The sequence below is a fragment of the Carcharodon carcharias genome, chromosome 23 (assembly GCF_017639515.1).
Source record: "Carcharodon carcharias isolate sCarCar2 chromosome 23, sCarCar2.pri, whole genome shotgun sequence".
Taxonomy (NCBI): Eukaryota; Metazoa; Chordata; class Chondrichthyes; order Lamniformes; family Lamnidae; genus Carcharodon; species Carcharodon carcharias.
In genome coordinates, this window is record NC_054489.1 from 22,598,240 (window position 1) to 22,614,854 (window position 16,615).

At 44.8% G+C, this 16,615-nt stretch overlaps 1 protein-coding gene across 1 annotated transcript; it reads right to left on the reverse strand.

Annotated features, from left to right (window-relative positions):
• Positions 1–12,274: 12,274 nt before the first annotated feature.
• On the reverse strand, positions 12,275–13,189 carry LOC121268954 (galactoside alpha-(1,2)-fucosyltransferase 2-like). Its single transcript, XM_041173255.1, has one exon. It carries the CDS (start codon positions 13,187–13,189, stop codon positions 12,275–12,277), a length of 915 nt encoding a protein of 304 aa, XP_041029189.1.
• Positions 13,190–16,615: the final 3,426 nt, after the last annotated feature.

Genomic DNA, 16,615 nt, shown 5'->3' on the forward strand with positions numbered 1-16,615 from the left:
CGAAAGCCTTTTGGAAATCCAAATATATTACATCTATTGGCTCCCCTTTATTTATCCTGCTTTTTATCTCCTTGTTATTTGCTCAAAGAATTCTAACAAATATGTCAGGCATGATTTCCCCTTTATGAAGCCATGCTGACTCTGCTTGATTAGATTATGTAATTCTAAATGCTCTGCCACAACATCCTTTATAATAGACTCTAACATTTTCCCAATGACAGATGTTAAGCTAACTGGCCTAGAGTTACCTGTTTTGTTTGTCTCCCTCCCTTTTTGAATAAGGGTGTTATATTGGCTGTTTCCCAATCCTCTGGGACTTTTCCAGAATCTAAGGATTCTTGGAATATTACTACCAGTGCATCCACTATCCCTGTGGCTACTTCCTTTAGTATCTTAGGAGGCAACCCATCAAGTCCAGAGGACTTATTGGCCTTTAGCCCCATTAGTTTCCCTAGTACTTTTTCTCTAGTACAGTTATTGTATTTATTTCCTCTCCCTCTTTTGCCCCTTGATTATTTAATATTTGAAAGCTATTACCGTCTTCTACCATGAAGACTGAAGCAAAGTATTTATTCAACTCCTCTGCCATTTCCTGATTTCCCATTATTATTTCCCCAGCCTCATTCTGTAAGGGGCTTATGTTCACTTTGGTCTCTCTCTTCCTTTTTATATATTTAAATAAGCTCTTACTGTCTGTTTTTATATTACTTGCTAGCTTACCCTCAAAGTTTATTTTCTCCCTCTTTATTATTTATTCTGTCATCTTTTGTTGGTTTTTAAAACTTTCCCAACCCACTGGTTTACCACTAACCTTTGCCACATTGTATGTCTTTTCTTTTAATTTGATACTATCCTTAACTTTCTTGGTTAACCATGGTTGGTTTATCCCCTTTCTTGGTTAACTATGGTTGGTTTATCCCCTTTCTTGAATCCTTCTTCCTCACTGGGATATGTCTTTGTTGAGAGTCATGAACATGTCTTAAACGTCTGCCATTGTTCATCAACCATTTTTGCTGCTAAAATCCTTTCCCAGTCCACCCCAGCCAACTTAGCATATTTGTTTCCAACCCAAGTTTCTCACTCTCAAACTGAATGCTAAATTCTACCATATTATGGTCACTATTTCCTAGCATATCTTTTACTCTGAGATCATTTATTAAACCTGCCTCATTACACATTAACAGGTCCAAAATAGCCTGATCCCTTGTTGGATCCACAACACATTGTTCTAGGAAACTGTCCTGAATACATTCTATGAATTCTTGTCCATGGCTCCCTCTGCCAATTTGATTTTCCAAATCTACATGAAGATTAAAGTCACCCATGATTAATGTACTGCCTTGTGTACACGCCCTCATTATCTCCTGATTTATTCTGTGTCCTATAGTATAGCTACTGTTCGGGGGCCTATAGACCACTCCCACCAGTATTTTCTTCCTCTTGTTATTTCTTACCTCCACCCACATGGACTCTACATCTTCTGACCCAAGATCCTTTCTTGCTATTGTACTTATTCCATGTGGTACTAACAAAGCTACCCCACCACCCTTTCCTTCCTGCCTGTCCTTTCGAAAATTCAAGCACCCCTAAATATTTAGTTCCTAGCTTTGATCTCCTTGTAACCACGTCTCTAATGGCTATAAGATCATACCCCTTAACCTCTATTTGTGCCACTAATTCATTTATTTTGTTCTGAATACTACATGCATTTAAGTAAAGAGCCATTAATTTTGCCTTTTTACCATTTTTTCCTCCTTTGACCCTATTTGCTGCTTTTTTTTATGTTTGTATACTCTGTCCCTTCCTGTCACACTCTGGGTATCATTACCTGCAACACTGTTATATCCACCACCCACCCCCCACCCCACCCCCAGCTGATGAATCAGTGCTCCTCCATGTTGAACACCACTTGGAGGAAGCACTGAGGGTGGCAAAGGTGCAGAATGTACTCTGGTTGGGGGACTTCAATGTCCATCACCAAGGGTGGCTCAATAGCGCCACTACAGTCCGAACTGGCCCAGTCCTAAATTACATAGCTGCTAGACTGGGGCTGCGGCAGGTGGTGAGGGAACCAACAAGAGGGGAAAACATACTTGATCTCACCCTCACCAATCTGCCTGCTGCAGGTGCATCTGGCCGCGACAGTATCAGTAGGAGTGATCACCGCACAGTCGCTGTAGAGACGAAGTCCCAACTTCACATTGGGCATACCCTCTATCGTGTTGTGTGGCACTGCCACTGAGCTAATGGGATAGATTTCAAACAGATCGAGCAACTTAAGACTGGGCAACCATGAGGTGCTGTGGGCCATCAGCAGCAGCAGAATTGTGCTCAACCACAATCTGTCACCTCATGGTCCAGCATGTCCTCCACTTTACTATCACCATCAAGCCAGGGGATCAACCCTGGTTCAATGAAGAGTGCAGGAGGGCATGCCAGGAGCAGCACCAGGCATACCTAAAAATGAGGTGTCAACCTGGTGAAGTTACAACTCAGGACTACTTGCGTGCCAAACAGAATAAGCAGCAAATGATAGACAGTGCTAAGCGATTCCACAGCCAACAGATCAGATTTAAGATCTGCAGTCCTGCCACATTCAGTCATGAACGGTGGTGGACAATTAAACAACTTACTTGAAGAGGAGGGTCCATAAATACTCCCACCCTCAATGACAGAGGAGTCCAGCACATTAGTGCAAAGATAAGGCTGAAGCGTTTGCAACAATCTTTAGCCAGGAGTGCCGAGTGTTGATTGGCCTCCTCCAGGGATCCCTAGTATCACAGATGCAAGTCTTCAGCCAATTCAGTTCACTCCAAATGATATCAAGAAATGGCTGAAGGCACTGGATAGTGCAAAGGCTATGGGCCCTGTCAATATTCCAGCACTAGTATTGAAGACTTGTGCTCCAGAACTTTCCGCACCCCTAGCCAAGCTGTTCCAGTATAGATACAACACTGGCATCTACTGGCAATGTGGAAAATTGCCCAGGTATGTCCTGTACACAACAAGCACGACAAATCCAACCCGGCCAATTACTGCTCCATCAGTCTACTCTCCATCATCAGTAAAGTTATGGGAAGGGGTCATCACCAGTGCTATCAAGCGGCACTTGCTTAGCAATAACCTGCTCACTGACACGCTGTTTGGGTTCTGCCAGGGCCTCTCAGCCCTTGGTTCAAACATGGGCAAAAGAGCTGAACTCCCGAGATGAGGTGAGAGTGACGGCCCTTGACATCAAGGCAACATTTGACCGAGGGTGGCATCAAGGAGCCCTAGCAAATCTGGAGTCAATGGGAATCAGGGGAAAACTGTCAGCTGCTTGAAGTCATACCGAGCACAAAGGAAGATGATTGTGGTTGTTGGAGATCAAATATCTCAGTTCCAGATCATCACGGCAGGAGTTCCTCAGGGTAGTGTCCTAGGCCCAACCATCTTCTGCTGCTTCATCAATGACCTTCCTTCCATCATAAGGTTAAAAGTGAGGATGTTCGCTGATGATTGTACAACGTTCAGTACCATTCGCAACTCCTCAGATACTGAAGCAGTCCATGATCAAATGCAGCAAGACCTGCACAATATCCAGGTTTGGGCTGAAAATTGGCAAGTAGTAACATTCATGCCACACAGGTGTCAGGCAATGACCATCCCCAACAAGACGGGATCCAACCACAGCCCTTGTCATTCAATGGCATTACCATTGCCAAATTCCCCAATCTTAACATCCTGGGGGTTACCATGATCAGAGACTGAACTGGACTAACCATATAAATATGGTTACAAGAGCAGGAACAGAGGCTAGGAATCCTGTGGCGAATAAGACGGTCCACCATCTACAAGGCACAAGTCAGAAGTGAATGGCGATGTCCCTTGAACTGGCAGTGAGTGAGATTCCTATGGATGTGTGATAGGTTTGTGAGCATGTGAGTTGAGAGTGATGAGAAGAGTGACTTACCCTGGCAGAATGGAGGAGATCATTCACCCTATTTCAGCACTGGATGGCGGTACCTCTTTTGCAGGGCATTGGTGCTGACCACTGCTGCCACCTCCTCCCATGCAGGATTGGTGATCTTGCTTGCTAGCCTTTACTCAGAGCAGGGATAGAGGACATCACAGTGCACCTCCACTGCACCCAGCAGGTGCTCGAGGGAGTTGTCGCTAAGTCTGGGGGCAGTATGTTTGCCAGCCATCAGCTCTCAGCAGCTTCTTATCCTTGGAGAGTCCCAGCTCTTTGTAGGCCTTTAAATATGGCACCTGGTTCACTGAAGGCCTGAGGTGGTGGCAGGGCGGGTGAATCAGAGGACAGCTTACCGGCAACCCAGCTTGTTTCCTGGGAATGAATTATTAATGAGGCAGGATTGGGATGATACGGCAAGAAAACCCACCATTGCAACCAATGGCTAAACCGTCCTTTTTCTCACTCGCTGCCACACTTAATGCAACTCTGTGATGATACTGCCCATAATGTTTGAATTTATTAAACACTGTAGCTTGTAGTGTTAAAATGTACATGTCTGCTAAATTTTTGGGATATGATGATAACCCTTCATTTTCTATCCTTTCTGTAGCAATTGCTATCAAATTTGATAAATACTTCAATGCCCGGATTTTGCAGTCAAGTGACTGTGCTTTCTGCTGACCTTGAAGGAAGCTGGCCACAAAGAACCAGCCTTTCCTAATGTTAATCGAATTCCGGCGGTAGCTATAGGAGATCCCTGAAGTCCAGACACAGTGATGTCATCAAACAGGCTAAGCAACAAATCACATGGATGAATTTTCATGGATAGCAACACAGGAAGTAAAAAGCCTAAGGCGAGATCTTGCCCCCCATCGGGGGTGCTGGGGGGTGGGGGGGGGGGTGGTGGGTGGTGCGGGGTTGTGCGGGAGCAGGCGGGTTCCCGATCAGCGGGGGCGCTCCGCCATTTTAAGCAATTAATGCCTGCCCAGCGTGACGTCCTCCAGGAAGCGCTATGCGCACTCTGTGCGGGCGATGGGGAGGAGAATTCCCTGAGCTGGGGGGGGGTGCGCTCTTTCACGCATGCACAGATCTCCGTGAAGCAAAGTGCTGCCTCAGGGAGATCGGCTCAGGTTTGAAAGTTTCAGTAAAGAGGAAAAAATTACTGACCTGTCCACTCGTGTGCCACTGTCACACGAGCTGAGACACGTCAATTTCTTTTATTTTAAACATTTTATAAAAATTTTAACACCCTCATGAAACCTCATCTCACCCATGGATGAGGTTTCATGTTTTTTCAGAAGCCCGCCTGGGCTCCCGGCCTCAGGTTGGACAGGCAGGTCCATTAATCATGTTAATTACTTTTTTAATGGCCTTAACAGGCCTTTGACAGTTTCAGCTGAACTGAAAATCTAAATGACGTGGGATGATGTCGGGACTCCCGCCCGCGTCATTTTACGTGTCGACGAGAGGGCCCTGCTCCCGCTCACCGAACAGAAGCTTCTGCCCCTCGTATATAATACACATTTTAAAAATAGTGCAGAAAGCAAAATAAAGATTGATGCACACATATGGGATGAAGATGGAACCTGAAATGTCATAGACAGTAAAACAAATTAAAAATCTATCGACTTAACAAACGGAGAAAATTAGCATTCCATTTGATATTAGTCTTTCGTGGCCAGAGACGTTGTTCAGCAACTGCACTATTTCGATTGCTTTATGATAAAGGCCTGCAACTTATTGGCCCTTTAGGTTACTGATCTGGAGCTGTGCATTAGTTCAAATTTTGGCTCATGATCCACATCATAGAATGTTTCGCACGATGAAGAAACTATCACTGCTCTGCTACTCAGGCCTCCAACTGAATTTTTCAAAACAGTTCTTGACAAAAATGTTGGCTTCATACGGGTGTCCTGTTTGCCAGTTCAGAGGAGCAGGTTAACTTTGGGGATAGTGAGAAGGCAACAGGATCAGGGTGGGTAAAAGCAAAATACTGCGGATGCTGGAAATCTTGAACAAAAAAAATACCTGGAAAAACTCAGCAGGTCCGTTGAATGGGGAGAGGACTCCTGCCCAAAGAAGTGAGCAGGGAGACGAAGGCGATGGAACTAGAGTGCAGCATTATGCCGAGCTCGAAATGCATTGAGGTGAGGGCGTAAGGGTATGAAACGGAGTCCTTTGTTGAGCACTGAACATTCAGCATCAGAGAGGGGAAGGTCAGAGGGCATGGTGAATGCACGGCCGGGGCTGGGATTGGAAGACGGGATGGGGACGGAGGGACGGGCAGGGGTGGAGGTCCTGGTTGGTGCCGATGAATTGTTGGAGCTTGTTTTCCTTTGTATCTGAAAGAAAGAGACAAAGTTTCCTGTTGAGGCATCGGATAAGATGTGCGTAACTGATTGGCCTCATTTTAACTGTTCTCAAACACTTGGCTCCCACCAGATGGTGCAGATGGTGGGGGTTAAAATCAAGCCCTGGGTTTCTGCTCAGCAGATGATTCGCATGTATAAATAGTGAAATTTTTCTGTCAACAGGTCCTGCATATTTCTATTGTGACCCACCTGATGACTAATCCAAGGAGTCAGACTGATAAATCCTTGGGAGCAAACTGTTGTCTCTCATGTTGAGAGCTCTTACATTTACTGCCTAAATATTGACTGCTGGTGAGAGAATTCTGAGAAGCATAATTATTTTGACATCTGAGATTGTCACGTTAATTCCCAGGTTGCCATTTTTAGCAAAGAAATTGCACAATGTTTCTGCTAAACTCCAGCCTGTCACTATTCATAATTGCTATGACAATACCCTCATGAATTTATCGAGGAGTTCTTCCCAAGTCAATCAATGACTGTGACAGTGTCATTCACACATACAGGAATAGTTGTGCACTTGAGTAAAAATTATTAGCATCCATTAATATTCATTCAGATTTTATTTCTTCATAGGAAATGATTTCCACACAACATGTGCTAGGAATTTAAAAACATTACTGATAATTTATTAACTTAATTACAAATAAGTCAGGGTTTTGCATTCCACCCTGGATCATTACAACCAGTTCATTCAATAATTTTCATGGAACATCATTTAAATAACACCTTTGCTCATTTATAGAAACAGGGAATAAACAGCTTAACATAACTAAGCAATCAACAATTGTGCCAGACATCATTTTACTGAGCATAAAATCTGCAATTGACGAAAGCATAAACATAATGAGCAGGGAACGTGAATTATTTCTGTCAGCGCTAATTATAATAAAAATGTTACAGTAATATAACAGCAACTGTAGATCAATGTCTCAGATTTTCTTTTCAGTTGTTTATATGATGGGGGCTTTACTTGTATTGGTAATTATTTGTGACCAAAATGCATGTTGCCATTTTTAAACTTTTCATTCATCGATTCTTGTCACATTTGTATATCTAAATATATTTAAAAAGCTATATGACAAGTCAATTTTAAAATAACAGTTTAGAACGAATTGACAGAACAATTCTGGGCTACACATATTGTCAATGTGCATTGTTTGTGCTGCTCCTTACTTGTAACGTCTGATCAGAGAATTTTCTTTGCACAACGATATTACAAATATATGATTAATGTACACCTGATATTGTTGAAGTACAGCAGTGTTCTTGATCAACATTGATCTTTGAAAATATTATTGCGTTTCTGTACAGGGGATACTGATTTTTGTGGGAAAAACCACCTGTCCATTATAGGAACAAGCCAATCTTTATTTCTATTTGGTTCCATAACAGAAACATATAAACAGGAGAGGCCATTTAGCCCTTAGAGCTTGTGGCACCATTCAATGAGACCTGGGCCAGAATTTTGCGTAGAGGGGTCGGCCTGAATGAGTGTATGATCACGCAAGTTGATGTCAGGTGAGCGTCCCGACTATAAATTATGAACCTCTTCATTGGTGTTCATTCATCAGCTTCAGCAAAATAACTGCAATTGCATTAGTACTCCAGATACCCAGGCTAATGATCTGGGGACCAGGGTTCAAATCCTACCACCACAGATGGTGAAATTTGAATTCAATAAAAAATCTGGAATTAAAAGCCCAATGATGACCATGAAACCATTGTCAATTGTTGTAAAAACCCATCTGGTTCTCCAATGTCCTTTAGGGAAGGAAGTTTGCTGTCCTTATCTGGTCTGGCCTACACTTGGCTCCAGACCCACTGCAATATGATTGACACTGGAATGGCCTAGCAAGCCATTCAGTTCTCAAGGGTATCATGACCATGGATCATAGCCCTGAATTACTTACAGACATATTGAACTTTTAAATAAGATATGTATTTTTTTTTTAAAAAAGGACATACAAGCAAAATCTGGCTGAGACTATAAAGTAATTACTTGCTGGAAAATTCCTATGTGGATTACACCTGACCAACTGGAATGTTGCATCTAAAAAGGTGTCAAGGTCTCCTTCAGGCAGAGACACTTCAAAGGAAAAGATGCAATTCAAAAACTGAATGGTGGTTGCAGAGATAACAAAGAGTGATTACCACCTCACCAGGAATCATATCCTATGACTTATAACCCAGACTATGGACATGATGTGAGTTGAAAAGAAAGCAGATCTGGGTAAAAGACATGTTTGTTTTTTCCTTCCAAGAATACACAAGGAAAGGGGTTAAAAGCCAACTGCAACCTGATCTCTGAGGGATAGCTTTGGCATTCCAGGCCTGGTGTGCAAGGATGTGCTGTGAAGGTCACAGCTGAAGAACATCAACTGGGCATCCCTGCCTTTAACAAAAAATCTCTCTCTGAATGCTGGAAGCAAGTCATAAGTTGGCAAAGTCATGGTCGAAAAGGAAAAAGGACAGCTTCTTCCAGCGTACTTGCAGAACCAAGAATCTCCAAACCAACTGTTCAACTCCCAAAGTCAGCTCTACCGGAATTATCCAACTTCCCTCCCAAGAATACACAAGGAAAAAGGTTAAAAGCCAACTGCAACCCTGGTCTCTGTGCGCTAGCTTTGGTGTTCCAGGCTTGGTGTGTGAGGGTGTGTTGTGAAGGTCTCATGAAAATGTAATAATTTTCATAATATTTTTCTGGTTTATTGTGAAGTAGGTTTATGGGGGTCAGTATAACTGGGTCTGTCTGTGTGTGATTTCATTACATTTGGAGTCAAGTAGACAGCAAGCTTTGACTCATCAAAAGAAGCTAGGTGCTTGACATGCTAATGAGTAAACATGGATACTGGCTTTGCATGTAAGGTGGGAAGGGAATTTGCATTTTTAGTTAGATGAAGGGAGGTTTGAATTTCAAAGAGATTGTAGTCTGCGTACAAATAGCCAAATAAGCAAGGCTAAAGTAAAAGCAAAATACTTGCGAATGCTGGAAGTCTGAAACAAGAACAAAAATAACTGGAAAATCTCAGCAGGTTTGACAGCATCTGCGGAGAGGAACACAGTTAACATTTAGAGTTTGGATGACTCTTCATCAGAACTAAAGAAATATAGAAATGAGGTGAAATATAGGTTGGTGGGGGGGAGGGGGGGGGGTGGAGCTGGATAGAGGGCCAGTGATAGGTGGAGGCAAAGAAGAGATTGCCAAAGATGTCACAGACAAAAGGACAAAGGGGTGTTGATGGTGGTGATATTAGCTAAGAAATGTGCTAATGGTGACATTAAGGGTAGAAATCAGGACAAACAAAACAAGTGGCAGATGGCCCTAGTGGGGGTGGGGTGGGGTGGGGGGAAGGGATCGAAATGGGCTAAAAGGTGGAGGTAAAAAAAATAGATTTAAAAATAGGTGGGAAAAGAAAAATATATTTAAAAAATATAAATTATTGGAAAAATGAGGATCGGAAAGAGGATGGGGATGGAGGAAAGAGTTCATGATCTGAAGTTGTTGAATTCAATGTTAAGTCCGGAAGGCTGTAGAGTGCCTAATAGGAAGATGAGGTGCTGTTCCTCCAGTTTGCGTTGAGCTTCGCTGGAGCATTGCAGCAGGCCAAGGACGGACATGTAGGCATGAGAGCAGGGTGGAGTGTTGAAATGACAAGCGACAGAGAGGTCTGGGTCATGCTTGTGGGCAGACCGAAGGTGTTCCACAAAGCGGTCACCCAGTCTGCATTTGGTCTCTCCAATGTAGAGGAAATCACATTGGGAGCAGCGAATGCAGTAGACTAAATTGAGGGAAGTGCAAGTGAAGTGCTCCAGCAAGGCTAAGGAATGTGTTTCTTTTTCTCAAAGGTTACTGGCAATAAATAGTAGCAACATGAAAGTTTTTATATTGTGAGGAATATAGTTTCAAAGACATATGAAACAATAACAATTACATATTAAAAAGAAAGAAACATAGATAAAGGAGAATGAAGCTATGTGTCAGGAGAAGGCCCTATGAGTTCTAACAGAAATGTGTGAAATGGCCTTAATGAAGCCTCCAGCATTTGTAAATAAACCTACTGTCTACTGAATCTGAAGCTGGAGAAAGCCACTGTCCAGTGTACTGTGTTAATTTGCTGGATCTGTTTAAAATTGAAATCTATTTTTGGACAATTGCCTTAAATGAGGTGTAACTGGGAGTCAGATTAATTAGAACTTTAAGGAATCATTATAGTAGTAATTGTAGACTTATGTATGTGCTTGACATCTCTTACTTTGTTAATAAATATTTCAATTTTTTTAAAATCTCCAGAAGTCTTGGTGGACTTATTACTTCAGAATTCAGTGCACGCATCTCGAAATAAATACGAATTACAAGACTGTTGTGATAGTGCGATTAAGTTTCCATTGTGGATTTGGTCCACTTGGCGCACATCATCTGCTGTGTTATATCAGAAGGGCATAGCTGAAGAACATCAACTAGGCATCCCTGTGCTTGTAGGTTAAAAAAAAAACTCTCTCTGATTGCTCGAAGCAAGTCACAAGTCAGCAAAGCCACAGTTGAAAAGGAAACAGGACAACTCCTTTCAGCTAACTTGTAGAATCAAGAATCTCCAAACTAACTCCTCAACTGCCTAAAGTGTGCTCTACTGGAATTAGCCAACTTAATGGCTGCACCGTTTCATCATCTAATCCTCACGGACCAGCCAATGACTGAAAACATATATCTTTATAACTTTCATTTCTAGAACCACTTCTCATTGCTAATCAATGTATGTTGCATTTTTATTGATATTTTCTCTCGTATTAGTAACTAATAAACTCACTCTTTCTCTGACTCAAGACAGCTTGGTCAAATTGGCTCCTTTGAAAACATAAATACATTTGGAAAAGAGTCATAGCTGATAACGAAGGAAGGGTTCCTTTTTAAGTTAATCTTGTTATGACCAATAGAAGGGGTTGAATAAAGAAAGGGAGCCAGTTCAAACCCTGCTCATCCAGGAGCATATCAATTTGGGTACCTCACCCAGGATCATAACTAATTGGAGGAACCTCGCCCGGGGCCCAGTCGCAATAAGGGGCAATTAGGGATGGGCAATAAATGATGGCCTAGCCAGTGACGCCCACATGCCATGAATGAATAAAAAAACCTAATTAAAATATATTAGGAAGTGACTTTGACAAAACAAATATTTTAAAATTAATGTAAAGTTCAATGGGCATTCTTGAAACTTTGGGGAGGGTTTTTGCCTCATTGGGCAGACGCGGTGGGTAGGCCCGGAAGGGGGCATGCAACCATCCACTGCCCGCTATCAGGCCCTGACTGCAATTTCATGCTGGCTGGCCAAGTAGTGAAACACATGCTGATAGCCTCATTGCTGCCAGGGTGGGGCAAGATTAGCGCCAGCAATGAAGTGTGTGCATGCACACGGGTGCGCTCAGTGAAAGATCTCTGAACGCCCAGAGCTGCCTCAGGGAGCTGAAGATTTTTAACATCAAAAATAAAGATTTCGAAAATAAGGAAAGCATGTGCCCTCAGGTGACTCAGTCACATGAGCAGGGACATGTTAAAAATTAGGTTTAAAAATTTTTATTGTTCTTTTTTAATCACTGCTCGAAACCTCATCCCACCCGTAGATGAGGTTTCGAAAAAAATGCAAAGGCACATTCGCCCACCCACCAACCGTAAGGTTGGATGGGCAGGGAAAATTTCACTTTAATTAATTGATTAATGGGCTTAACAGCCCCCTTAATTGTCGGCAGGCCGTTGCCAACTCTCGCGCATACCCGTCAACCAAAACATCGCGTGAGTGTGCATGCCCACATGCAGAACTGAAAATCCCACCCTTTGATTTCTGAACTTAATCTAAATTACGTTACAGAAGCTTAATTTAGTATTTTTGAGATTTAAACATGAAGGGCATAGAATTAATAAGTATTGAAGATTATAGGACATGTGGTTATTAGGCTAATTTGAAGTGTTTTTGAACTGAAGAGGTGAGAGATCTGCAGGAATTCCGATCCATTGAGGTAAGAAAGCTGCCTCGTACTTGAATAACTTTAGAAATGGTGATTCAGGCAAAGTAAAGTTTGTGAGGTAAATTGTCTCCCCACCTGCCAAGTAAGCAGCCCAGTAACCAAATGTCCCTATTGTCATTATAGTGTGATTGCAATGAGCAAGGATTGCAATGTCTTCAGCTGGACTCGATTGCTTTGGATCATCTGAAAAGAAAACATCTCCTTTGGAATTATCAATGTTCTTCTTACACCAATCCATTCCATTACTTGTCACTGCAAAAATAACATTTTTGTATTTATTTCTGAAGTAAGCCATTGCTGTATCTAAATATTTCTTATCAGCTATGACTCCTTTCCAAATATTTGGCATGACATGTGTGTAATCTCCTCTTCGAACATGAACACCAACATACGTGACATTCTTCCGCTCTCCCGCAATGTGTCTAAGGAATGCATTGATCTGTTCTTTGAGAAAGTCATGAAAGATGAACTCACGGAGAATTTCTTCTCGGATATGATGGTAAAAGGTCCAGGAACACGGGTATCCTGACAAGCTAACATAGTCTCCTGGGATACTACGGTACTGATCGTCCATCCAGTCATGGAGATAATAGCCTTTCCAATGTATCCTATTTCTCACACTGTCATGGAGGGTCGGAAGTGTAATTTTGAAGATAGGAGACAGGTAATTGGCCATGGCAGGCAAAATGTACGCTTGGTGACCATTCAATTTTGCCAATGCGTATAACGTTGCATACTTGCCCATCTGGTTGCCAAGTCGTCCAGAAGATTTAATTGTCCAAATTCCTTTTGAAGACATCTTCACCATTTCAGAATCTTCCTCTGTTTCATTCCCCAATGTCATGGTTACATTTTCAAAAAACTGAAAATATTTTTCCGTTATATTATCAAATCTTAACTGATATCTGTAGATTATAGCAGTTAATGTTATTGAGGAGATCAATGGTAAAAAGACCAGCATTTTCTTGCTTTGCCAAACAGAAACCTTACTTAAAAGAATCATCTCCACAGCCTCTTCATGTTGTGATTCTCTGCTTCAATTTCTTCACTTCAGGTGGAGTTTCTTAAAACTTGGAAATTGTTGATTACTGTAAAATCAAGGATGAAGGACAAGTCTTCAAAATTTGCTGACGTATCATTTCTTTTTAAAAAGCTACTTTTGAGGATTTCATTACTGCTGAAATTGAGGGCAAAAAACCCTGGTGCAAACAGATTTAAGGCCAGAATTTTACGGTCAGCGTGCGGGCTCAGCGGGAGCTGGCGGAGACAGCCGGGAAGCTGACCACCGCCCGCCATTTTACGCAGGCAGGCCAGTTAAGGTCCGCCCAGTGTACGATGTGACTGCAGCAACAGGGAGAAGGGGCGGGGTGGGGGAGGGCAGGTGGGCGGGGCTATCGGCCCGGCGTTTATCCGATGAGTGTCTCGCTGCCCTCCTGGAGGAGGTGGCAGCCACGCAGAGAGACCCTTGTCTCCAGGGACGGGAGGAGGAGGCCGCCCCACCCCAGCAAAAATGCCTGGGAGGAGGTGGCATCCAGGGTGAGCTGCCACAATGTGGTGAGGCGCACATGGGTGCAGTGCCGTAAGCGGCTCAATGATCTCCTGCGAGCGAGGAGGGTGAGTATCGTGTTGGCACTGGTCGCTCAGCACAGCAGTTAGAAGCAGCTCTGCCACACCTCCCCCCACCCACCCTGCCCCCACGGCCCCCTCAGAGGTCTTAGCGTGTGCGTGAGTGGCCAATGTCAATGAGACAGCATCTGGACAAGGGGGTGCTGCTTGGAATGAGTGTCTTGCGGCTGCAGGGTCAGGAATTGGCTGAGCCCTGCGAGGTGTTCCTCAGGTGGGGTTGGCCAGGCTGCAATGGCGCTGCAGGTAGAGAATGGACTAATCAATGCTCCTCTGTCCTCTCAGGAGAAGACATCCCATAACAATGCAAAGAGGCTGCAGACCGGTGGAGGACCGCCCCACCTTCTAATCCTAACTAGATATAAGCAGGAGGCCCTGGAGCTGGAGAGGCACCATGCGCCAGGTCAACTGGCTGCGGTGAGGTTGGGGTGCCACAGGGAGGTAAGAGTGCAGTGCACTGAGGTCAGAATGTCTGTAAGACCAACTATTCCACTGTTGTCTCTATATTGATGTGAACATGGAATCCCCATTGATAATGGAAAGACGAAGGCACCCTGATCCGAATGCCAGGCATGTACAGTAACAGTGTAATGACTTCAACTAATTACTTGTCCTTGTTCTTCCTTTCAGGTTCACCAGCAGCCCATCGGGGTGAAGAGCCTGAAGGCCCACCTCTAACCCCAGAGGACAGCGACCATGGAAATGCACATGCCTCACACCCTCTCAGCCAAGCAGGCACCAGCACCTCGGTGGGCATTAGATCGGTGGATAGTGTCTCGGTGCACAGCGGCAAGGACACTTCACACTCACTTGAGGTGCAGGCGGAGGTAGGGTGTGCCCAGGGCACCGGCAGTTGGAGGGCTGCTGGGGACCAGGAACATGCTCAGTCGGTGTCTGATGATGTGCCTCTGGAGTCGTCCCTGAGGCAGCAGATGCTGGAAGTCCAGCAGGGTGTGCAGGAGGATCTGGCGGAGATACATGAGGGAATGCGTGCCCTGGCCTCTGTTGTGGAGGAGGCCTTGCAGAGCATAACCAATGCAATGACTCTCATGGCCATGCGCAGTGCCTCCTCCATGGAGGGAGTGGCCACTCTCATGGAGAGGCTCCTCCAGGAGCTGAATCAGGGCTTCCTGGGGATGCACTCGGACTTGCAAGCCCTCACACCGGCAATGACCTCAAGCAGTCACTGTCAGTGTGGGAGATGGATTGGGCACCCAGTGTCCCAGCTAGGTGCCCATCTATCCAATGGTGAGCAGGGATGTCCAAAGCGACCTAATGTTGGTGCATGAGCTGCCTGTCATCTCTGCGGGCTCCTCTCAGGGCACTCCTGATGACAGCAGCAGCTTCTCCGCCCCTCTGCCAATGACCGTGGCGTCCGATGAGTCTGCAGCGACTGGGGAGATGCCAGCCGTGGCACTGGCCATTCCCTCCCAGGCGGGGCCAGCACAGGCTCTACGGGCCAGAGGACGCCCGCCACAGTCAACAAGGCCAACAGGACAGCAGAGTCAGCAGGCTGTCTCCAATGCCCGTGCCAGCAGTGGGGAGCACCTAGACGTAGCACCTGCAAGTGAAAACTTAAAGCACCTTAAGCACAACACAGGCTTATCACTGCTGATATTTCTTTCCCCCAGTTTTATGTTAAATATTATTTGGTGTGATGGCGAACACCTTTCAATTTAATTTGTATTATGTACACCAGGCACCACATCATTAAATGTGTTTCTGTTCAACAAGCCTCTGGGTGTTTCATTAATTCTGCAGGTGAAGGGGAACCCATGATGTTATGAGTACTTGTTTGTCATTGAACTTTATTGAAATTGCACATAGTGCATGTTGTTCACCAAGTAAATGTTCCTGTCAGGTATCGAGTATGGAACCTGCAGCCCTGGCATGTGGTGATGGCTCTTATTTGGTAGGCTAGCTGAATGAGTGTTGGATCAAAGCCTCCTGGGTGCCCCTGCCTCCCTGGAGGTTGCCCAGGTCAGCGTCTATCCCCTCAGTGTTCTCCTGACCGTGCTCGTCCTCAGACTCTCTACTGGGCTCATCGTCTGTTCCCAGAGCAGCTGTGTCAACACCTTCTTCCTCCACTGTGCCTTCCCCATTTCCAGTGCCAGATTGTGGAGAGTGCAGCATGCAACCATTATCAGTGACACACGATCTGGGGGGTATTGCAGTGCGGCCCCTGAACAGTCCAGGCATTGGAGGAAACCGATGGCTCTCTACTAGCGCCCTTGTGGAGGCGTGGCACCTACTGTACCGCTGCTCAGCTTCTGTTCTTGGATGGTGGAGAGGTGTCATGAGCCACCTTCTGAGGGGATAGTCCTTGTCACCCAGCAGCCATCCATCCAGCCGGGCTGGAGCACTGAAGAGCCTCGGCACCTGGGAGTGTCTCAGGATGTAAGCATCATGGGAGCTGCCTGGGTACCTTGCACAGACTTGCAGAATCTGCACCCTGTAATCACACACTATCTGTATGTTCATGGAGTGGAAGCCCTTCCTGTTGACAAAGGCACCGGGCTCACCCTCTGGCGCCTTGATGGCCACATGTGTACAGTCTATTGTACCCTAGATGTGGGAGAAGCCAGCAATCGCCACAAAGCCCCTGGCTCGTTCTACCTGGCTGGCCTCGTCCGTGCGGTAGTGAATG